The following is a 25728-nucleotide window of genomic DNA, read 5'->3' on the forward strand; positions in this document are numbered from 1 at the left end:
AGAGATAAAGGTCCATAATGCTGCCTAAAACTTGTTGCACCCAAATTTCATTATTTGACAATCACTTACCCATAATGGTCATTTAATTGTTTGAGCAACAACTCACCAGTAGCTAAACAGAACTCAAAACACAATCTTTGAGGTGTACAGACATACTGATGTTTGTACCAACAGATGACTTCGTAAATCATGTACATAATAGTTATCTTACAGGGCTTTTTTTTTCATTTTGCTTTCCATTTTAGGAGAAAAAAATTCCTCAATTTCCCAACAAACACTTGAAATTTTTTAACATTTACATCATTTTAAATAAATTATCTTAGGAGAAGGGGCATTTCTTGTGGGGAAAGGGCCTATACAAGGCCTTTGCAAAAGAAGAAAAAAGCCTTGCCTTACTACAAATTCTGATTTTTAATGGTTGAATTACAGATTGCACAAGCTGCCTAAAGCCCATATTTGAGAATTGACCTTTGAGCCCTAGGGATATAGGACTTCTGTTGGACACACTGGTTCCACATAATACATTGTAACATTTATAGGCAAGTTATTTTATCAAAGCGCTGAAGGCACTGAAGATGTTCGCTATTGCATAATTTAACACGCAATTCATTTTTGAAAATCAATCGCAAGTTTAAAATGAACACACGCCACTCAAAGTTATAAAGTGTGTGTCATAGCGCACGGGTCGAATTTTGTGTGCACTTTTTATCATCCTTATTATTTCATAGAAATAACTAAGACAAAATAAAAACAACATGCTTTTTTGGAAGTTCTGAAAGCATAGAAAGTATGATGAAAATGGTTATGAGAACTTAATATAAAGAAAATGTGCAGTCACCATCATATTAAAGGAATATTTTTCTAATATCAAATGACTATCTCACCAAGAATATAAATTCATAATGAAAGTTCCGTGTACAAAACTTTTGATTTTTGACACCATAATTATACAAATTCAAAATATACAATAATCTTCGTATCTTGTATATGGAGTATATAAACATTGCTGTTTATGCTTTACTTGTTACCCGAGCAGTTCACACGGTGTCAACAACGCTAACATAAACATAGGTATAGAGCACTAATGCGCTTTTAGGCGTAGCTGTTTCAATTTTCATCTTAGTGACTTTTACATAACGCCAACAGACACGCATGAATATTTTCGAATATTTAATAAGATACATTATTAGAAGATTCGAGATACAACCTCTGAATTTTTGCTACATCACTGCGTATGTGCTCATTTCGAAGGATGTAGCACTGTTCAGTGTAAGGAATTCCGGACTTCTCTCTGCATGCTCAAACAACACAAATTGTGGCCCTGTTACAATTACGCGTTACAATCCATCTCGCAGAATTTCACTTTCGCCTCCAAGATGAGAAAACAATCATTAGCGAAATAGTATAGTGTCACGATAAGAGAAAATCGTTTATTATCATACCACAATGTTTGCCGTACTTGGTCAGCACGTCTGGAAATCATTCCTTAATGTGTGGATAGGCTGCCATTATTAACAAGTTTGCTATTTTGAATTCAATTTTGTATCAAAAAGCATTGTTCTTAAATGTGGCATTTTCAATTCGCAATGAGATTTGTAATGACCCTCGTCATGCGAAAATGGGTCTTATTCCATATGCGCCCATCATATAAATAGCCCACTCAGCTATCCCTCCTTCTGGTAAGGAGAAACATAACATATTGAGTGATTTTAAAGCGAACAGCATCGCCTATGGCCTGACTGCGCAAAAGCACATGTTGGGTTTAACAAACGCTTGCCGAAACGCATAAGACCCATTTTCGCATGACGGCGCTATTGACGTGTGATTTAAATGTGTCGAAAGAAAACTGCGTTTAAATCAAATGTAAACATACGATATATTTCGATAGTGAAGAAAGATACTCATAACAAGGCATATGAGGACACATATGAAGTGCTCTCCCGTAGTATATTTTTTATTTACTCACACTAATGTGTGGTTTGACAATGCTAACACACATTTCATGTGGTGAATATGCAGCTTACAAGTGAAAAACACAACACAATAGTTAAACTTTTGTTTAATTGTATTTAATTATTTAGAAAAGTAAATTGCTAACTTTATTTCAAAGTCAGCGTATACGCCGACTACATTTTTAAAAGACATTTATTGTTATAAATATATTTAATATAATATATTTAGTTGTTTTCGGTTTTAGCGATTATAAAGCATTTTCGAGGTTGCCTATAGTATGCCTGTAGTAATTGATGAACTCTATGTATTGAGAACTGTGAATATAAACAAGCTAAACCATCTACTAACCTTCTACTTTTGCGTTACTAGCACCCGTAAATACAAAATATCGCCGCTATCTGTTCAGAACCACAGAACGTTTTTAGAAATACCCGCTGTAGAAGCATGAACGAGGTTATGAAACAGGTCATTCGTATTATTATTATAAATTGTTTGTTATATTCGGATTTAGCGATTATGAAACTTTGTTTTTTGTTTTTGTCTATCGTATCGCTCAAGTTATTGTTGAACTTATGTTCAACGTTTTATAAATTGAGAATATAAATAAGCGTCAACTTTTTCCCGAGTCTCTCAATTTACGACCTGTACTACGTCATTGAGTTGTATGTGAGAGCGTAAACTATTGCGTTGTTATAACCCGTAAACTTTCCTTTGTTTATCGACAGGCGCATCTATTTATAGCCTCATATCATGAATGCCAAAACACCCGCGAAAAAAGAACCACGTGACCAAATAGGACGCTAAACGCAAATACCATGCGACTACGACTTTTATTATCGCTCCGCAATTCCTTTGAAGCCGGAGCCTTGTGGTTGCTATTACGTAAAGAATTGACCTCTAACTGAAGTAAGCAAAGGAAACGCAGCACACATTTGACCCATTCCTTCTATGTGCGAAGGCAGATTGAATTTTACTAATGTATGGTTTGCCTATAATAACACACATTATAATGCGGTAAATATGCGACTAACAAGTAAAAATCACTATTATTAAACTTTTGTTTTGAATTAAGTTATTTAGAAACCAAAATTCCAAACCTTATTTCAAAACAGCAAGACTACATTTTTTAGAGAATATTCTTGTTATATTTAAATGTTTTTTAACAGTTTCAGCGATAATGAAACATTTTTTATGTTGTCTATCGTATCCCTTTAATAATTGTTGAACTCTCGGTCAACATATTATTAATTGAGACCTGTGAATATAACAAGCGTAACCTTATACTAGTGCGTTATTCTCACCCGGACTCCCCTTTGTTTATCGCCAGCCGCAGAGTTATGAATGAGCTGAGCAAAAATAATACGTCACGCAGACGCAGCAGAAAGTGGACTATTTTAATCATTCATAAACAATCTCCTCCGGGACACGTACAATACGATCATTGTTTATTGATTCTTTTCTATAAAACACTGTTCGAAAATATTGAATGTAACACGATATTAATATAATGTTTCCATTTGTGAATACACATAATTGGAGAACTCAAACCTCTTGCATAAATTATACAACTCTTTCTTGCGCGGATACGCAAGCGGATATTGGGTTAATCATACCTAGGCCGTATCGACCTGAATTTCACATCAAGCACTTTAGACGGTCGCTAAAGCGACCATCTAAAAATTGCCTGATTAATGACCAAGTGACCTAGGAAAGGCTGCATTTCATCCTTATTTAACCTTTGATCCTTAAGTATGCCCTTGACCTTTATACTAAAGACACAGGTTTTATGTGCAACATGTTGTTTTTATATGGTGAACATTTGTGGCAAGTTATTTTTACAATAACATGCTGAATGATGAAGTTACAGTCTGGACAACTGTATTTTAGCCAAATTCAACCTTTGACATCTAAATGGTGTAACCTTCGAATTGAAGCAAAGACATGTGACTTACATGTGACATGTTGTCTCCACATTTTTAATCAAATCAAGTTATTATTAATACATCAAGCCTAATGGAAAGCAAAAGTACGCTAAGTGATGTTTACGTAATCATGGGTGATGCCACCTCGACTGCTGGTGGAGAGCTGATCTGGTCTCCACTCTCCATATGCTCTTCATAGTCCTCTAGCTGCATTGTAGTCAGCTGCAATGTCAGAACATAGATTAATTTACTATAAATACTGTATACTTCCTAATCCTTTGCAACTAAGATATGCATTTTGACCCGTTTGTAGTCCATTTCAAAATCAAATAAAATTATCAACTTTTCTTAAAAGATTCAAGTTGTAAAAAGGCTCCATGTCAAACCCTACAATACTGACCTGCAGCAAACAAAAACCCTGAACAGCCTACAAGTAACTTGCAGGCTTTTCTGCTGGTTGCATATAGCCATTTACACTTTGTTTCTGAGCAGGAAAGATGTAATAAACTTATGCAATGCCCTTTAAGACAAGAAACCGTCGGAGACGGGTGATGCTCCCCAAAGGTTTTTTTGTCACAATATTGCACTATATATTCAGATAAAAGGGAAACGTCTTGAGGGCACAGTAGTTGGGGGGGGACAATAATTTTTTTATAGAAAATTTCAAAGGGCCATAACTCTGTGAAAAATCATCCGACCAGAACCCGCTGATAATATACACATCTCCTCTTGGTAGTGAAGCTTCCCATTATAAAGTTTCATTGAATTCCGGTCATTAATTGCTAAGAAATAGCCCGGATAAAAATTGTGCACGGACGGACGGACACACAGATTTTTTGGGGGAGCATAAAAACAAGAGTGCACAACTAGTATTCTATCATTATAAGTATACCGAAAAATAACAAGAGATGTGTTTGTTAGAAACACAATGCCCCCTATTGCACTGCTTTTAGCCATAAATTTGACCCCTTTACCTTGAAGGATGACCTTGACCTTTTACCACTCAAAATGTGCAGCTCCATGAGATACACATGCATGCCAAATATCAAGTTGCTATCTTCAATATTGCAAAAGTTATTCAATATTGCAAAAGTTATTCAATATTGCAAAACTAAGGTTAAAGTTTTCCACAGAATGACAGACAGACGGATGGACAGAAGGACAGGCGGACAGACATACAGACAGACAGACAGACATGCCAAAAACAATATACCCCCGATCATTCGATCCGGGGGCATAAAAAAATGAAATTAAAGAGGTTTTTACATTTAGAGAATACATAAATGAGTGTTGAATTTATTAAATCAAATTCAGATTGCTTTTGCAGTGAACCATGTACATTAAGTTCAACAACAATAAAATGATAATTTATTACATGATACAATGTGTAATTAATATATAAAAGAACACAGATTAAAGGAGTTGAACAGTTTCTGTTAAAAAAAAACAATATGGCTATGCCAGTCAATATGTAAGCATGTGATCAACAAGATACATGTTTCTTTTATACCTAATGATAAAATATTACATTTCTGCAGTAAAATAACAGCAGTGAAATTTAACAAATTGAAATGTTCACCGGCGAAAATAACACATTTTCGGAACTCCTTTTTCGATTTTTAGATTTACATAAATAATTATATATATTTTTTCTATGATCACGAGTAAATTAAAATCAACATTCCACCGAATCTAGCAATTTTTTTTATTTTATGCTTTTTCACCATTTAATTACATTGTAAGAGTTAAACTGGAGAATTTCACTGGTATAATGACGTCATTTCGTCACACTAATGACGTCATTTTGTGTTTTGAAATGTATTGAGGAGAAATTTCTCCTATGCTTTAGGAGAAAGGGTAACTTTTCAGCGAAAGGGAAACAGCTGTTAATTATTTTCTTGAAAAAGGGGCATAAAAGAAACAGAAAATTTGTTCATGTCAGAGCGCCACTCGTGAAAATATATTTTCTATGATCACTCCAGAAATAACAAACGATCTTACACTGACACGAACAAATATCCTCTATATATTTAAGAGGTTTCATAAAAATATAAAGTGTATAAGCCAAGTAACACTTAATAAACAGCTGCAATGGCATAATGTATGCTTTGTGACAGGGAAGTCCAGGGTTTGATCTCCACTCAGGCAGAATTCTCAATATCTTTCCTAAAACACTATGTACTCGATCTTTCCAAATGACAAAGTCTGGAGTGTCTCTGCAACTTAAGGGATGTATTGGCAATCGAGCTAAAATGAATAGGTTTTAACTGAGAAAAGTCTTTTCTCATAAAAAAATTGCTTTAGTAAATATCCCCTGACTGCGTAAGGATGCAATGCAAATAGTTTTTACCTCAAATCAACAATTATTTTACATTTACAAAACAGAAACAGCCATTATGCACTCTTGAAAATTGAATGCCTTTAAGCAACCTTAGGCCCTGACAACATACCATTTGTGTGTTGTTCTCAAGGCTAGCAGCCATCAGTGACTTCTCCTCGCTATTTTTCTGGCACTGTAATGTGTTCAGACTATTACCCAGCATTATTCTTTTCACCTGGAGCTCTGCTCTAGAATGGAGTTAAGAGCTACTAACTATTAAAGCAACCATTATTTAAACAACTGTATTAAAGATCACCCTCATATCTCCTTCAGGGGTGAATCTTAAGTCCTAGGTCTTATAAAAATGTGATTTAATGATGTATCATTTTCTTTAATGGCCCTTCCTGACATTATTCCATTCAATAAACAATTTTATGTGGGCTCTCATAAATGTGTGAACTTCTAGCACATTTGTTTTGTTCTGAGAAAATTGGGGAAAATGCATGTGTGTAAAGTGTCGTCACAGATTAGCCTGTGCAGTCTGCACAGGCTAATCAGGGACGACACTTTCCGCTTAAACTAGATTTTAAGTAAAAATGGACATCCTTTAAACGAAAAATACCATTAAAGCGGAAAGTGTCGTCCCTGATTAGCACTGATTGCACAGGCTAATCTGTGACGACACTTTACGCACATGCATTTTGTCAATTTTCGCAGAACAAGACACATATAGATGCATATAGATGCATAAGATGATACCAAAAATGTCAATGGCCAGTTTCAGTGTTGTTGTCCATGATAGATTTTCTGCTTATTCACTCTTTAAAAAAAACATGAGTGTTTGCTTCAAATGACTTTTGTTGATTGTATGATCTAATTTTGTTATTTGTTTTGTTATTTTTCCTGTTTTAGCTGTTGCTAGATTTTAAAGGACATTATTCACATTCAAACAAAACCATTAATAACCTGTGATGTTCTCTGTGAATGATGTCAAAGCATTACATAAATATAGGATCTGGCAGGAGTTGTCATATCATACCATATTTTATTATACGAGTTCAGGAATTTTGTTTGTATGCGAGTTCTTGGCGAGCTTACTAATGAATTTCCTGGACGAGTTTAATAAAATATTGTATGAAATGACAATGAGTGTCAGATCTTTTTTATCACATGCTTTTAAATGAGTAAATTAAATAAATATTAAAGCAAATCCTGAATGTTGTTTAAATTTCTTAAGCATAATTTGACGTTGCAACGTCATTTCAGCAAAATAACAAAAGGCAATTGGTCAATCGAACGAAAACTAAGCCAATGAAAATGCTTAAAAAGTATATTACACATATAAAAAAATTGTAATGTCTATATTACATGGGAAACAGGGTATGCATGTAATAATTCATAAATTAAAAAAAAAACAATAACGGGTTCATTTATATGTTTACTAATAAATCTTGTTAGGTGCATCATTTGGTCCCTTATTGCAAACAATTTCCAAAAAACACGTTACCCTTAGTAAAAAGGATACACTTTAACAATAAACTGCTGCAGGGACATTTTGCTGATGTTACTTCTCTCTGAAATTATGAAGAAGAGGGAATAAGTGCTCCAAAAAAATATATTCTTATTTGCATTTTTACCAGAAATTCTTCAAATCAAAGAAATATGTGTGCAAACAACTCGGTTTTCTTTATAAATGTCATTATCCATTTTCAACAAATTTTCATATTGTCTCAGTTGGGAACTTTCACTTAAATATTATGTTGTTGTTGTTTTTTCACATTTGAGGGAAATAGGTGGTGGGGTCTTTAAGATGGGGGAATTTTAACCCAAGTGAAAGGGGATAAATTATTGATTATTGTGGTTTAAAGGTTTGATTGTATGTTTATATTCTACTTTACTATAAAACACAAATCAAACTCTTTCATACAAATGATCAATTATATTATGCTCAATATGGGTTTCTTGAAAATATACAGAAATGCGAATGCGAATTGCCTCTTAACTTTGTAAAATAATTTCCAAATTAATTAAATGTTTTTTTCAAATTAATCTTACATTCAGTGGAGGATTTCAAAATCATTATTGAGGGAATTTATATCCCTTCGAGCCCAGGAAAGGGGTTAGTGTTGGCTCCAAATAAGCCCTTGGACAATCACTGTTAACACAGTTTATTAATCCTAAAAATTATTTTGCAGATGATTTTGGAAGGCAAATTTTCTTAAATTATCGAAACACAATTTATTTTCACTTTATTCACTAAAATCAAAATATTTGTCATTTACAATCCATAGTTATTTCAGCTTTCACGATGCTTCAACAGAACATGCTAGATTTGTCCAGTGTCACTTGCTATTTCTCCACATGCACAGTTACTACATTGTCTACTTTGTACATTTTATTCTCTTCATTAAACTTAATTGACAATTTTCACTAAAGATGAAGCAATGAAGAACGCATCAATGTAAAGCACTGTTTGAACACACAGCAAAGCTGCCCAAATGAAAGATTACTAAAATGCTCATCAAGTGCCATTATATGTTTGATTAATAACAATAATTATTCCAATACACAAGGCAAGACTGAGAGATAGACATACCTTCAAGCTGATCACCTTGTTTTTTCACAGTGGCAATTTCAAGTTGATTGTCTTTTACTCTCTCGGTCAGTTCTTTCTTCTCACATTCAAGGATCTAAATGACCAAATGAGTGCATTTATTTCTAAATGCAAAGATATCAAATACAAATATTATATATGAGTTTAAGATAAAACACGTTAAACAAAAAAGCTATTATGTACTGTTTATTTGAGTTTTAAGTATTTTAATGCTATAAAACTATGTTTGTGTTTATTTTAAATAATGTAATCCATAACAAGCAAAAAGCTATTCATTATTTTAATTTAATATATATCCTTGGATTCCCCTTGTCAAGATATTCATCATACAATTCCCTCTTACTCCATTCCCCCAGTAATAAACATATGCCCGATATAATACTGAAGTTTAATTGTTCTGATGATTTTCTTCATTCATTATTATAACAATGAAAATTACTCCACTGAAGATTTTCACTGGTCCACATTGATCCAAAATTAAGGCAGTAAAGGACGATCACCATTAGCAATGATTGATTTGATCATGTAATTACATATATCATATATTGACCTAAGAAAACTTTAATTTTCATAAAATACATTTTCTAATTAAACCCATATAAAACAAAACTGTGGAAACATAAAAATGGAATAAAAATGGAAATACCATATATAAATAAAAGCTGTAAGTTATCAATCAAATGCAGCATTTCTTTAAAATTTATTTAGAAAACAAGAATATCAGTGAAACTGATGGATGCTCCCCGATGAAGCACTTTGTCAATATATGTGTTAATTGTGTGGAAACTAATTATTATTCAAGGGGCCATAACTCCTTGAAAACTCACTGTAGTGGAACAATATGACATATGTAGGTATGCCCACCATGAAGGATACTGCATGGTTTCATAAACTTTGGATAATACGTTCCTGTTATCTATCACAGAAACATCCAATTCTTTAAATTGTAAATTAACTCATCGAAGGGCAATAACCAGCTAACAAAATCTATTATTAGCCTCGGTGACCTTGACCCCAGTGACCTCAAAAAGGTACAGGTCCATACAAGGTACCAACATGCCAAATATGTAAGAAATCGGTAAAATCGCTATGAGAAAATGTAACAAAGATGTGACGGAAGGGAGGAAGTAAGGAAGGACAAACTGGCAACTAAATGCTCCCCAAAAACTTTCGGGGAGCATAAAAAGAAAAAAATCCTGGTTCCAAGCTGGGTCACCTGCCTAGTTACCAGACACTCTAACTGTGACGCTAAAGAGCTTGCACATGCCAAACTGTTGAATTTTTTTTTGTATTACTACACAGCTGACAAAGTCACTTGATTGCGGTCATTTTGTAGGCAATCGCTTAAATTAAAACGATTGTTTGTGGTAATTATTATGATTGATTATTATTATACTATGTGAATAACAGTGTAAGAGTATATTACTCTTATGAAACCAGTGAGACTGCAATTTAGATTTCTTTAAAATGTCAAAAGTACTTGAATAAGACGATATTTTGATGAACAAGTTACATAGTAACACTATTGGAAGAAAATAAATGTTGAATTAAATTAGGGTAATTTATTTCATGAATAAGTCGTTCCTTTGTCTGTCCATCAATGAATGTCTTTCCACAAAGAATTTCCTGCTTACACAAAGTGCTTTAAAAGGGAAAAGTTGGATGGCGATGAAGAAATGTATATTTTATTTTGTGTGGAGAGTTTAAATTTGTCATGGATGCAAACAAAACTTCATGAAAATAACCATGGTTATTACATTTCTTCGATGAGCAAAACAAGAACCAGTCAATGTTAAATTACTTTTTTTATGTCAGCAAAAATTGTGTAAAAAGAAAAGTTGTTTATATAGACTTAAAATAACAATATCAGCAAGAATAAATGCTGAATCATGCTTAACATAGGGGTTTACATAATTTGTAAGTTAAAAATGGCATTTTTGTTTTTGGTATTTTCAGTGGAGAAACAAGAATTTTAGTTTAAACAAAACCGTCTGTGTTCTACATGGGTGTGTAACCCTTGGAAAGCTGATTAAATTAAAATCAAAGCATATTACAAAATAGCGATATTTTGTCTCAATCATACATGCCATAATTTTTCAGACCAATTCCGGGACATTGAGTTAAATTGTCCGGGACTTTTGCCGATTTTCCGGTACATGTATAAAATGGAGCGATATTAATAGACCTATGCATTTTTGGTACGTTTTTTTTTTCGCATCGTTAATTGCAAAAGTTCGAAAGCCTATCCGAAATACACTTGATCTATTAACGTCAAATTAAACATTACTACTTCCGTTACTAGATACAAGCCACGTGTTTTCAGTGTAAGCGTTCTAAACATAGATGGTGACGTCACTGCGTTAGTGTTATTAAGACCGGTGTGCAACGTGTAGTTGTTGATACGCCTTTATTCATTTATGTAATAAAAAATACGTTTTTATTTGCTTACTTTTTTACTCAACTTCTTTGTCGGTTAAACGTGCGAACATAAACTGCTTTTAATTTTTTACTCAGCGATGTTGGACTTCAGATGTGTGAACAACTATCCTTTGCCCTTACGCAGCGGGAAATAATGACGTAGTAGATTTAAGTCAATTAACAACCACATTAAACAATGCCGCCTTTTCGGTTTGACCGCGAACGTGAGACAATCGATATGATAACAGGACCCCTGTTAATTGATCGATTTTGACACGTAGCGTAGTCTGCCTATTCAGGTAGGCATTGTCATGGAGACGCTGCAGATATACACAGATTCGAGGTGCAGTTAAGCCTAAGATAAGGTACATGTATATATGGATTTTGTAAATTCCGGGACATCTGACAGATTTCCGGGACAGCGGGACAAGTTCTTCATTTCCGGGACTGTCCCGGACAATCCGGGACGTATGGCATGTATGGTCTCAATACTCTGCTTTTGCATTGAATTCTTAGGACCATTTTGAGTCACGTAAACAGGAAAGATCGCAAACAATTTTAATAGTACTACGCAAGGTTAGTTTCAGTTTTTGCTTTTGTTTTTAGCAATTAACGACTACTATTTTGATTTCATCAGGCACAAATTAAATATAAAAAAATATTGAAGGATAAATAGAATTACTACCGTAATAATTCTAAGTTTTCGGACACTCTAAAATTTTAAGACACAATCTTTTTCAGCCATAATTATTTTGTGTGACTCTAAATTTTCTAACAGTATAGCACAGCGCTATTTTACCAGATTATGGCCCTGATTTTGCTTATCTTTAAACACTTCAATCATGGATTTTTACAGCCGGATTAAGGTCATAAAACCTGGCAGATGCATGCCTAAGGGCAATGAACCATAAAATTTGTGTAATTTGATAAATAACCATTTATACCGGTATAAAACAATCAATTCACCCAACAGCATTTGAAACAATATCGTCCTATTAAGGAAGAATTATTTTTTGTTCTGTTCTGTATCAGTTAAGGCAAGAGTAAGCAAAGCTGTGAAGCTGTATTCATTTCAAAGTAAAACCCGATATGTGTTCGTCCCCTTTTACACTGCTTTGAAGCTATATATTTGACCTTTGACCTTGAAGGATGACCTTGACCTTTCACCACTCAAAATGTGCAGCTCCATGAGATACACATGCATGCCAAATATCAAGTTGCTATCTTCAATATAGCAAAAGTTATGGCAAAATGTTAAAGTTTAAGCAAACAAACACACAAACCAACCAACCAACCAACAGACAGGGCAAAAACAATATGTCCCCCACTATAGTGGTGGGGGACATTAAAAAAGGAGCAAATCACACAAAAAAACGATTGTGTATTGACCTTTTGCTTTTATTTCAATATAATTATAATTTTTCGGTCTCTTCATTTTTGTCTCCAAACTTTTGGATACAAGCATTTTGTTAATATTTCTGTATCTAAATTTATCCAAATCTCAGCATAAGCCTCACCATGTAAACCTTTCTTCAACTCGGATAAGTTCAAGTACACAATCACACTTGCATAGTATTCTCCATTTATTGTTCATTAATTTTCATTTCACTTTATTTCTAGATAAATGTTATATATTTGCTCTGGGGAAATAGGGTTTACTGCATGTGCTTAAAATGTCTTCCCACATAAGCCAGTGCAGTCGCCACAGGCCAAGGAACGACACTTAATGCATTAATGGTATTTTTTCGTTTCTAGGACCACTCTGTTATAATTTTATCTAAATTCCAGTTTAGGCTATAAGTATCCTCCCTAATGAGCCTGTGTGGACTGCACAGGCTTATCTGGGACAACACTTTACATACATGCATATTACTAAGTATTCACAGATTAAGGCTCCTATAAATTGCTGATAGAAAGTTCATTTTTCCATAGGTACCTTTAGTTCTGCAGCCAGAGGGCATTTCTCATAACACATCCTGTACCTATCCCATACATCTTTATAGTGCTCAATCTGAGTGGCATGGTCCAGTCTGTGAAAGAAGGTCAAATATCAAAATAACACAAAATAAGATCATCATCCTTGCAATCAAGCTGTATGACTTATTGTGAAACAAGAGATGTGTTTGTCAGAAACACAATGCCCCCTATTGCGCCGCTTTGAAGCCGTATATTTGACCTTTGACCTTGAAGGATGACCTTGACCTTTCACCCCTTGTCAAAAAAGTGAGCAAAATCCGGTTATAACCCAGTTTTAAACTGGGTTAAACCCTGCGGTATTGGCACCGAGCTAAAAGCGAGTCTTTTAAACACACTTTTTGCTTACCGACTTGGTTTTATCTGAGTTGAATCTTGGTTTAACTCGCTTAAAGCCAACATAGTGGGTTTTTTAACAGTCTTAAGTGGGTTTAAAGTGAGTTTTCTTCAGGCAGCTGTGTTTAACTCTGCGGTATTTGCACTGTGCTAAAAGCGGGTTTTTCAGACACGCTTTTAGCTTACCGACTGGGTTTTTTAGCTTACCGACTTGGTTTTTTCTGAGTTAAATCTTGGTTTAACTCGCTTTAAACCAACATAGTGGGTTTTTTAATCATCTTAAGTGGGTTTAAAGTGAGCATGATTTTCTACAAGTTGGTTTTTTTGAGTTTTTTTAAACATGCTTAGACCAACTTCTGTCTGTGGAGTTGGTTTTAAGTGGGTAAAAAGTGTGTTTTTTATGTGAGCTATAAGCAGGCTAAACACGGTTTTTAAGTGAGTGAAAAGTGAGCTAAAAGCACGCCTTTCTTAGTTTTTTTCACAGTGAAAACATGCTTTTAACTCGCTTTAAACCTAGTTATTGACAGTATTTTATCTGTGAAGAAAACAAAAGCAATTTGTAGGTGTGGGTAAGTTGATTTTTGTGGGTTTTAACAGTGTTTTAGTGAGTTTTTTTTAAGAAAGTAGGTTTTTTGTGAGCATTAGGTGGGATTTTGCAGTGTGAAAAAAAATAATTTTGGACTGATATGTTCTAGAAAAAATGGTTTTTGTGAAGCAATTACAACAGTTCATTATAAGCCCCATGTCGTTAAAAGGGAAAAAAACACAATGTGTACGAAAATTATGTTTATATGACAAAAATAGTACACCGCAAATTAATACAAACAGATTATTTTTACAATACATTATACAATAATAGACATTAATGGAAGATTTTAAAGCAAAAGGTTGACCGCAGTGGACCACTGCGGGTGGAGTATTTAGACCGCTGCTGCAGAGACCTGGATCTCAGCTGTTGGAGGTACCTGAACCGCAGTGGAATGAGGAACCTGGATTTCAGCATATGGAGGGACCTTGACGGGTGTTGGGACCTGCACAGCAGCCACTGGAGAGACCTTGACTGCTAGGGGACCTGGACAGCAGCTAGACCTGATATTGGCGGGTGGAGGGACCTGGAAAGCAGCTGGTAGAGAGACCTGGAAAGCAGGCGCTGGAGCGACATGTACCATTGATGCTGCTTGTGTCCTCCTCTTGAGCATCTCTTATGCCAGTTGATCTGCAAAGGATTAATACCATATCACTTTCAAAAGGGCAAGGCATTCTTCAAACATGTTGATTGGTTATGTTTTCGTTCCACTTAACTATGAAATATTGCTGTTATGGTAATCTTGTTGCTTTAATAATAATAAATTTAAGTTATTTGCTTGTTGTTTTTGTTTGTTTATTTTTGAAATTTTAATCCCGTGATCACATGTGACTTAGCACTTTTCATCAATTATTAAAAGAAATTGCGTTTGGTAGAAAATGCAGTTTGAAAATGTACCAAGATGCTTGGTCTCATTTGGCTGTGTGGTCTGGTGGCATTGTAAATGCAATAACCTGTATAGTTTACCTCTCAACAAATCGAGCTTTCTTGGTCAAGGACAGGGCGAGGTTTTCCCACTCTTGTTCCCCTCAAGTTTGCCAGCTCCTGCAGGGTAAAAACCAGGTATAAAAGTCCATACATCAGGCAGGCGATGTTGCACATTCTTTCCAAAATTAAAATATATTAGTTCCAATTAAGTATGAGGGAAAGAAATCCGTTCAGTTACAACCAAAAATAGCTATAAATAAAATTTAAGATGACAATAACCATGAAACACAACCATAATTATTCACTGTACACAACATTTACACTTTTTCATGTGCAAGTTTATCTATTTTGGCTTCAAATTGTGTTGTTTTTCCTTTAAATTGCAATACAATAACTTATCCATTTACATTTCCTAGTGACAATACATAAATATGATAATGGTCATAATTAATTCAATAAACTAAATAAAAAGGGATGAAGAAATGACAATACAAACCTGTTAAAACTGGAGTTCTGGAGGTTTCGGTAAATGACAAGTTCGGTAAGTTGATTTATATAGTAAATGCCGTGGAGGTTTCGGTAAATTGGTATAAATAGGGATTATCGCACCTTTTGTCGATAAGCGTGTACATTAATTGAGTTGTTTGACACTAATTAAATTATCTGTTTAAATGTACGGAGTTGATTTTATCAATTTAGAGATGTTTGCAAAGTGTTAATATTAATTATCCAGGCTTGCAACCTATTAATATTCTAATGAAGGGAGGTAAATTATATATTAAAAGTTTATCTTTAGGTCATGATTGTTTTGTTTTTTATATATGTTTTTAAACAATTAGTTGAAAAAACCTTAATTAAAGCGTATCAGATAAAAAAATAAATAATGTGGCTCTTACAAGAGCTGGCCTCCATGTGGCAAGAGCTGGGCAACATATTCATTATGTCGGCAAACTACCTCATGTTTATATAATGAGAAATTTTCGGTGGTTTAAAATACTAATATCAAATATGTTTGTTTCTTATATAAATAAATTTCTCGCTTCTTTTTCCTACAATCAGGTCAGCACATAAGGTATTATTCTTAAAATTATCTAGATTAACGACTAAATTGATTTGAGTAATGCACTTTTGTAGCAATAACATAAATATTACATGTTGGATTACTATTAATTTCTATTTATTTTCTATTTTCAGCAACCTGGCAGGCGATAAGAGAGGTTTTTCCTGATGCCGAGATAAGGGGATGCGTCTTCCACCTCTACACAGCGGATATACAGGAAGATCAACACCGAGGGACTGAGTACCGCGTATCAGCAACATGGTGACAAGTTCGAGGAAGATTATGTCCCTTCCTTATCTACCAGTTGAACAAATTGAACCGGCATTCAACAGGCTGATGGAGTTTGCTGAAGGAGTCGGGGTCCCGTGCTGCGGGTATGTGAGTACATTTCCCGTACATGGATCAACGGCAGTGTATGGCGACCTCTCAATTGGTGCGTGTTTAGAGAGGAGGTTCGCACGAACAACGACTTGGAAGGTAACTGTAATATAATTAGTATTATGATCTACTGAGGATCATCGGCCATATCAATGCCCTGGGACCATCCATCCACGGCGGTCCACCACATGCTCGCCGACGACGAGTTTTGAACGATGTGAATGACTGATATTGTTGAAATGTCACATTAAACTGTACTGTGTCATAAATGTATCTCATTTTTATTAGAAATGAAATTAAATTAAATCGGCATGCGGAAACTCTGAATGATACTTATGTGTCGTATTAATATTGTACTGTGTCATAAATGTATCTTATTAATATATGACTACGCGTTCTTTTTTTTTTAAATGACATGAAATATTCAAATATGTCCTATAAAGATATATAGTGTAACCATGTTTTACTTGTTGCTTATTTATAATATATGGTAAAGAAAACGGATTACAAAGTCAATCAGTTATTTTTTTTTATTCAACGGATTTGTTCAGGCAAAAAAATGATATCAGTATTTTGGCCGTAAAACCCATTGTTCCAGTACAGTAGCCAGGTGCATGTGTATTAAGCTGATAAGATAGTGATCATCACAGCAGCTTGCTATTACACAGTGTATTCATTCTGCTGGCGTTGTGTTAGATGTCATTTTTATCAGTTTTCAATTATGTGTATCTCTTCGCTTAACTCAACGTTCAATGGCACGCACACTTAACAAAATTATAAAACATAACGCGTATCATTATATTACTTTTTATTAAATACGTACACGTATTAGATTTTATTTTGTGTTTTCTTGTGTTTTTCTCAACCAGAAAGAAATAATAAAACATGTTATATAAAATTCAACATTTGGCTCTTTCAAGAGGTGGCCTCCACGTGGCAAGAGCTGGGCAACATATTCATTATGTTGGCAAACTACCTCATGTTTATATATTGAGAAATTGAGTGTTTATCGGTGGTCTAAAATACTATTGCGCTTTATATTTAAACTGAAATCATTTATATTAAATCATGTCTATAATATTTTACAAGAAACTTTGTTAAATAGCATTAAACTTAATTGAAGATCTTACATTGATTCCGCCATAAATCATTATTTATTATTACTATTATGTTATTTAAATAAAAGCACCAATTATTAAAAATAACAGTATTGCGTTATATAAATCGTAAATTTACCTACAATTTCCTAACAGAATTCGTTTTTCAGAGGTAGCTCATTCATTTCCCTTAATTCTTTACCGTAGGCATAGCATTAATTACTCAACTCAAAATTAATCAACAGTTTGCAAATAAATGCCCCTGATGTTATTGTAAGCCAATAATAGGTGTCATTAACACCTCGTTGTAGGTATACCACCTCTATAAAAACCAATTTACCGAACCCTCCACGGCATTTACTATATAAATCAATTTACCGAATTTATCATTTACCGAAACCTCCAGCACCCTTAAAACTGTTCTTCAGTATTCCAAACAAGAAATATCTTTAAAAAAGATATACGGCGTAAATAGTTTAATGAATGAGATTAAGTATAGCGAATGTCTTTTTCTGTGCAGTTCTTAGCTGCATCACACACAGTACGGGATGTTACGGGGAGTTTTCGCGGCTTATTTTACATTATAACATATTGCTGGTCATAAACCTATAGATACAAAACAGAAAACCAAAAGAAGAATGGAAGTGAAATTTAAACATATGAGTCAACCGGCCACACGAGAAGTATCCGTATTTATAGGCGCGTTCTTCGAACAAACCTGTTTTAGTGGTTTGTCGGGCATTGCTATTTGATTCGATTATTAACAGTATCAATTATCATCGTGCTAATGCTTAAAGTGATATTATGGGCATTTTGCACTGTTGAATTGAGCTGAAAAGAATTAACAGGTCAAAATAGTTAGTTAAAATGTGGTTACTGATTAATTATCTGCAACTCACCTTGCTACCAGTTGTTTATAAAAATATATTTTATATTCGATATTCTTACGTGACCCACCCAGTCCTGTAAGCTGAAATGATCCGTAAAACAATTTCGTGTCTTTGTGTCGTATGAACAAATCTGCACTAAAACTAAATTTAGGTTCAACTCGTAAACGCATGATCAGTTATCAAACGAAAGTACAATTGATATTCAAATGCATTATTTTTCTCTTTCTGGTATATTGTTTTAGTATGATGATGCTGCATTAATTTATATAAGTGTATATGAAGTAGAAACATCAAAAATAATCAACGGTTGCGATAGACACCTATAAACTGTTACATGCTCATAATATCACTTTAGTACATTAGGCAATATGGACGAATAATTATTGTTAAATTTATCAACAATAATATTTATCATTGTATTGTTGAAAACACATTAAGAATCTATTATTTACATACCATAATTATATTGCTGAATATCTTCATTTAACATATTTCTGGTCTAAAGAAAATTCCAGGTCACCTAGTTCACGGATAGCGTCTTTATTATATAACGATTATTTTACTGGCCGCCAACTCCGGTGATGACCTGTATATAAACTCTGAATGTCCGCGAATTGACCCGATATACCTCGCGGGTTGAAATGCAATGCTTTAAAGTGAGGCCTCGCTTCCGCTGCTCTTTATACTTTTACATGTTAACATGTTGACAGGAATAAGGAAGTAAGTACTAAATATGAGAACATAGCCTTTTAAGTATAAACGCTCTTGCGCTGGTAATACTCTGAAAATAAAAGGTGTACGCACAAACTGTATTGATGTCGAGAATTGAGTGTAAAACTGTTCTATCTATTAAGCCTTTTCATTCGAGATAAAATTGTTTCATACAGTAAAACAGTGTTACAAAGACGCGGATATGTTTCCAATGTTCTGGTGGTATACTCAAATCAGCCAATGGAATAAATGAAGTGTATTCATTCGTACCTAGCCGCGGGAAATTTTATTGGAATTTTATTGGACACTTACAAAGGTCAGGCTAAGGTGAAATCTGGCTTATGCAGCTTACGCTGAAAAAACAACAGGCAGTTCAACCTCCTTTCCAACCAACTTATTGTTGATTTCCACGTTGCAGTAAAAACACATTGTTTTCATCACACAATACTTCATGCTGACAGAATTTCACCATTATAAGTCTTTCACTTCTTTATATTAATGTTGCTGAATTAAATTTAGCAAATTTAGTAATTTAGCTCAATATTCAATTGCTGACACCAGGTTGTTTTTCAAAAGTTGTTGTTTTCTTCCTAGCCAATCAAAAGCCTCATATCTCATTCCACACAGCCTTATCTCTAGGCAAACCCCATCAGTAGCCTTATCTACCACTAGATAATCAGTACCCTGTTTAGCTCTGAATGCCTGACAGATTGTTATCTGTTTATTGTTAGTGGTGTGAAATAAGGGTGTTTTTATGTATTGTCTTGTTATTTTGTTGACAGTTTATGTAACACAGGTCATGTTTGGCATTTTATTATTTTATTGCAAATTAAGAAAATGGATATGATGGTATCATATGAAAATATCAAAATCTTGCATAACTTATGTACAAAAATAAATAGATTATTTCCAAAATAATGTTTTCAATACCATTTTTATTTAAATATGCAGATTTAACAAGTAAATACTGTTTTAAACAAATATAAACAATCATATAAGATTGTTTTAAAAAAAATAAAAATAATTAAGACATAAAACAATCATAAAATATTGTTTATAATAAAAACAAACATAAAGAAAAAAATCAAAGTGAAACACAAACTCTTTCATTTTCATGTATAAAACTAAGCTAGACCATTGTTATAGTTTTTGTCAGTGATACGTGTTGTCCATCTGTGAACCTGTGATGTTCTGAAAGAGCCATTTTCATCCAATATTCCCTAAAAATTATGGGGAGCACACAAATGTACAATATGGAAATTGGCAAACAAGCTGTAAAAAAAGCCCCTTTACAATTGACTTGTATTATTTATGGCTATAAACATCAAACAAAGACCCAGTTGAAGAATTATTGTTTCATTGATGAGTTATATTAATAAACAAAAGACCAACTTGTTGAAAAGAGTGTTAAAGTGAGTCTTTAAGCCTCTTTGCAGCTCTCAACTTATTAACAAAAAGACCAATTTAAACTCTCTTAAACCCACTTCTGTTTAAAAAAAGACCAACTTCTGTTGTAAAAGACTCGCTTATAAAACAAAAAGACACACTTAAACACACATAAACCAACTCATAAATAAAAAGGCTCACTTTTGACACACAAAAAACCGACTTCTTACAGAAAAAAACTCGCTTAAACACACATCTTCTTAAAATAACCAACTTTAAGCTCAGTTAAGCACAGTTTAGCGCAGATAAAACTCACTTTTATTAGCAAAAACCAACTTCCACTAAGAAAAACTCAGAAAAAAACACAGTTTTATGTTGGTTTAAGTGTGTTTTGGTATGAAAGTGGGTTATTTTTTGACAAGGGACCTTTCTTCAAAATGTGCAGCTCCACGAGATTGCTATCTTCCTTAATGCAAAAGTTATTGCAAAAATTTAACCAAGCTTAAAGTTTTGGGACACACACAATGAATGACAGACAGACAGGCCAAAAACAATATGCCCCCGATCTTTAAATCCGGGGGCATAAAAAAAACAATATGCCCCCGATCTTTTGATCTGGGGGCATAGAAAGTCCACAGTATCCAGTAAAAACCATAACAAACTATTAGTTATTGAAGGGAAATCTAAGAGAAACAACAGATAAAGAAACCTGTTTGTTTTAATGGATTGTTCATAATTGTCAACTGTATTTAAATATCTCGCTGTGGTTTCTGAACCAAAGTACACTGGGTAAGCTTATTTACCAGTACTGAGTTTGTCTGATTAAGAAAGTAACTGACAACTTGCTTACTTGAATCAGAGTTTGGTGGAAAACAGCTGTAGAAAGAACTACATGACGCTAGTAATGTGGCAAAGCAAGGGATTGAAAATGCAATCCTTGATTGGCAGAAAAGCACTCAATCAACTGAGTTAGCTGGCTCAAGAAACATACTGGTCGTGTACGTAATTCCGGCCACTTATGGGACTATTTTAACAAAATCTTTGGTTGAAACTAAACTTGACATATATAATCCTGGGTTCAAAACTCACCAAGCATGAAAATTTCAATACAATTAGATAAGTGTATGATACTTTTATGAACAGAAATTAATGACATATAAACTATCAATTTTCATAGGGCAATTGTAGCTAAAAAATCGGCCTCTTTTCAGTTTAATCTGCAGGTACAATTACAAAGCAATATCTTTAGACAAATGTCCTCATTTTAAGAGTATTAATAAAGGTTTACACAAACAAAATGTTCAACTTGAAAACTTAAAATATATGCGACATTATTATACCAGTTACTCCCCCTTCCTATTTTATAAATATAAACAGGTATTGTTAATGGGGAACTGCAAATTCATAAAAAAAACATTTAATTTTTAATAGTTTTATCAATTTTTTCTAACATAGCTAAGAAAGTATCAACATTTTGTTTAAAAAGTTGACTTTAGTGACAATTTTTAGTAAACGCTTATATTTAAGGGAGGTAATTTATATATTAAAAGTTTATATTTAGGTCCTGATTTTTATGTTTTAAATGTGTTTTTATACAATTAATTGAAAATACCTTAATTAAAGTTTATCAGATAGAAATAATAATAATTTTATCAAATATATTTTATTTTATTTTTCTTATATAAGTATAATTTTCACTATGTATGATGATGTATATCAGGTCGGGCTACCGTAACCTCGTGAAGAGGCCAGTAGGACCTGTAAATAAACTCTGAAAAACACACACACACACAACATGTATGATGATGTCACTTTAACCATGTGAGCAATATTTTGTGTTATGTTTGAGACATGTTAAAGGGATCTTTTCACGTTTTGGTAAATTGACAAAATTGAATTTAAGTTGTTTCAGATTCGCAAATTTTCGTTTTAGATATGATATTTGTGAGGAAACAGTAATACTGAACCTTTACCCTGGTCTAATATAGCCATTAAATGCATCTTTTGACGATTTAAAAACCTGAAAATTATAAAGCGTTGCAACGCGAAACGATTGAATAATTTGGAGAGTTCTGTTGTTGTTGTTTAATTTTGTGAAACTAAGAAGATTGCTTATATAAAGCATAAAATACGTATTACATTCGTACTTGGCAGGATGGTTGAGCGGTCTAATTGGTTTGGTTTTTACTCCAGGACTCCAGGGGTCACTGGTTCTAGCCCTGCTGCGGGCTACTTTTTTTCCCTTTTTTAAATTTTATTCTTGATTTTTTACTGATGCTTTTTAGATCCAATGTTTACATGTATCAATATAATGCATTAAATGACAAACTTCAAAACATGCCAAAATCTGTGAAAAGGCCCCTTAAATGCAGACGTTATAGTGATATGCTTCTTCAATTTGCAAAATATTGAGAATAGGGTGGGTTTTCAAGTTGATTGTTCTAAAAATAATCAAAATATGTGTGTTTAGATCATGAACGTAGTTATCGTACAGGCCGGAATTGCGTACACGACCAGTACATAAACAATTTTTAATCAATATAAACTAATAATTGTAAAATATACGGTATTTTAGAACTTTTCTTTTCTTCATCGTCGTGGTTGACAGTCCTTTTAAAATAACTTAACCACAAACAGGCTTTACGGTAATTTTGGGGACAAATTTAGGGATCAGGCGATAGCTTTTCAATATAGGGAAAAATAACCAGTGAAAAACAAATTTTAGTGACAAATTCTATGTAATGCTACCAATAGAAGAATTAAAGTTTCTATGGTTGGTTTCTTTTTGTGGGAAATCTGCATAAATTTAATGAATTGTTCAAAGACAAGTTAGCCTATAATTGGCTACAGCTACAAAAGAAAAACACCTGACTAATGTTCAAGATGTGCATATGGCTTGAACAACTTGTCTTAAAAAATCATTCATTATGATAAAAACTTGACAGTGACAAAATGAATGGCTCCTTCTAATGCACATCTACCATAATAACTCTATGTTTTCAGACACTCTTAAGTTTTAAGACACCCCCTTTTTAAGCAAAAAAAATTATTTTTGGTGACTCTTAATTTTCGGACACACGAGTTTTTGTCCATAATTAATGTCTCTAAGTCTTCAGGCAGTATATTTTACAGCGCTATTTTACCAAATTTCGGTCCTGTTTTTGATATCTAATGACACTTCCATCATGGGGTTTTACATCAAGATTAACATAAAAAAACATGGCAGGTGCATGCTTGAGGCCAACAGACCCTTACATTTGCGTTACTGGGTAAATAACCTTGTAAACCAGTATTAAACAACGGTTTAGCCCTATAGCATAAGCGTTATGACAATTACCAGTGGTAGTGCCAATTAACAGTTCAATTATCTACCGCAATGGTACTACCCCTTCTCAGTAAAATAACTGTGACAAATACTAAATGCTTCAAAGTATGATGCACACTATTGCAAGTTTTAAAAACAATGGAAGGTGTTAGACAACAATTAACTATCTGAAATGAACAAACAAAGAAATCATAGTTTGCTTTTTTATTGCATTAATTAGAGGTTCATAATAGCGAGTATCGGTACATCACATGCTCATCTTTGAACTCGTTGGTCAAAGTACAACCTTGTAGTAACTTTCTGTCAAATAAATTAAGCATTTAAAATTATTTAAAATGCAGTGCAAACATATATAACAGTCATTTATACTATACGGCATGGTATTTTACAAGCGCTTGCTATTACCAGTAGTCTTTGATACAATTGACGCTACTGTTATTTTCGGACACTTCAATTTTCCACCCCTGTATTTTGTTAATATTTTCGTATCTAAGTTTTAGGACACAATTTTTTTAAATTATTTTTAAGTGTCCAAAAACAAAGAGTAATTACGGTAAATTAATGCATAATCTGAATATTTTGAGGATTATTTTGAAGGTGAAAGAGCATGACGTAGTTATGTTGTATTCCTTATCTTTTCAACCCGACTCTAGGGCTAACAAGGATAGAAACAGTTATTTTTAAAGGGTATTTTCACAAAATGTTTAATCATGCCCTCCTTGGCCTTAGAACCCTTGCGCCTTTTCAGAGTCTATGATATCTTAGGTCCATAAGGAATCCACAATGCAATGTCTAGAGAACAATCTGACCTCCATTTATTAAGTTAATATGATGCCTGCTTGAGAAGAAAGAAAAAAAGTATTTTGATTTTAAGGGTCAACCAATCAATGTCAGAGTCGCATTGTAACATGATCTTTGTTACCGCAAAATATGTAGAGAATGCTTTGACATAACAATCATCACAAGAGTTGTCAGAAGACAGTATAACGTAAGCCATCATGGGGAAATTATTCATATTCAATATTCAATAATGTCAAGGTAATATAGTCATATTCTAACTGGAAGAGGACCATAATTGAAACATATTGATCACTTATGTTTTAAAGAAGTGGTACATTATAGACAATTCTGAGTTCAGGTATATTTTCCACAATCTATTGAACATTTGTAAAGACATAAAACAAACTAATAAGATTATATTTTAAGCTTGATAGCAATAGCAAGGGTGGGATGGTTGGACGGTCTTTCAAAAATAAAATAATAACAATTAATATTTGTGTGTTTTTTACCATGTTTCAAAAAATAAATAATGTGTGTGTGTGGGGGGGGGGGGGGGGGGGATTGGAGAGCGGGGAATAATGTGGGTGTGTTGTCATTTATTACATGTCAAAGTATGAATCAAATCTGATCCTAAATAAAGAAGTTATGGCAATTTAAGCAAAATTTATTTATTTGACATTGAGATTCAAGGTCATTCAAAGGTCAAGGTCAAATTTAACTTGCCAGGTACAGTACCCTCATGATAATAAGAAAGTATTTGAAGTTTGAAAGCAATAGCCTTGATACTTTAGAAGTAAAGTGCATCTAAACACAAAATTTCACAAAATATTCAAACTTAATAAGTCAAAAAAGGTCCATAATTCCATCAAAATGCCAACCAGAGTTATGCAACTTGTCCTGTACAGTCCCCTAATGATAGTAAGCAAGTGTTCCAAGTCTGAAAGCAATAGCAATGATACTTTAGGATAAAAATCAGGGACGTAGATCTACGTCTCTGGTAAAATGGACCAAAACACAAAACTAAACCAAATTTTAAATTTTCTAAGTATAA

General features: G+C 33.6%; 1 protein-coding gene across 7 annotated transcripts in view; it reads right to left on the reverse strand.

The window, feature by feature from the left end:
* Positions 1–25728, reverse strand: part of LOC127869186 (fibrous sheath CABYR-binding protein-like) — a 64588-nt gene that overhangs the window by 19334 nt on the left and 19526 nt on the right. For all 7 annotated transcript variants that reach the window (XR_008044469.1, XR_008044468.1, XR_008044467.1 and 4 more), the window contains exons 6-10: positions 13164–13257; positions 8792–8885; positions 7721–7769; positions 6326–6443; positions 4000–4097 (exon numbers count right to left, since the gene is read on the reverse strand). Coding sequence is in view for 4 of the 7 variants with exons in the window: in XM_052411521.1 (XP_052267481.1) it covers positions 4000–4097; positions 6326–6443; positions 7721–7769; positions 8792–8885; positions 13164–13257 (453 nt within the window). In the remaining 3 variants the exon portion in view is untranslated. The remainder of the gene's footprint in view (positions 1–3999; positions 4098–6325; positions 6444–7720; positions 7770–8791; positions 8886–13163; positions 13258–25728) is intronic.

This window comes from Dreissena polymorpha, chromosome 2, assembly GCF_020536995.1.
Source record: "Dreissena polymorpha isolate Duluth1 chromosome 2, UMN_Dpol_1.0, whole genome shotgun sequence".
NCBI lineage: Eukaryota > Metazoa > Mollusca > Bivalvia > Myida > Dreissenidae > Dreissena > Dreissena polymorpha.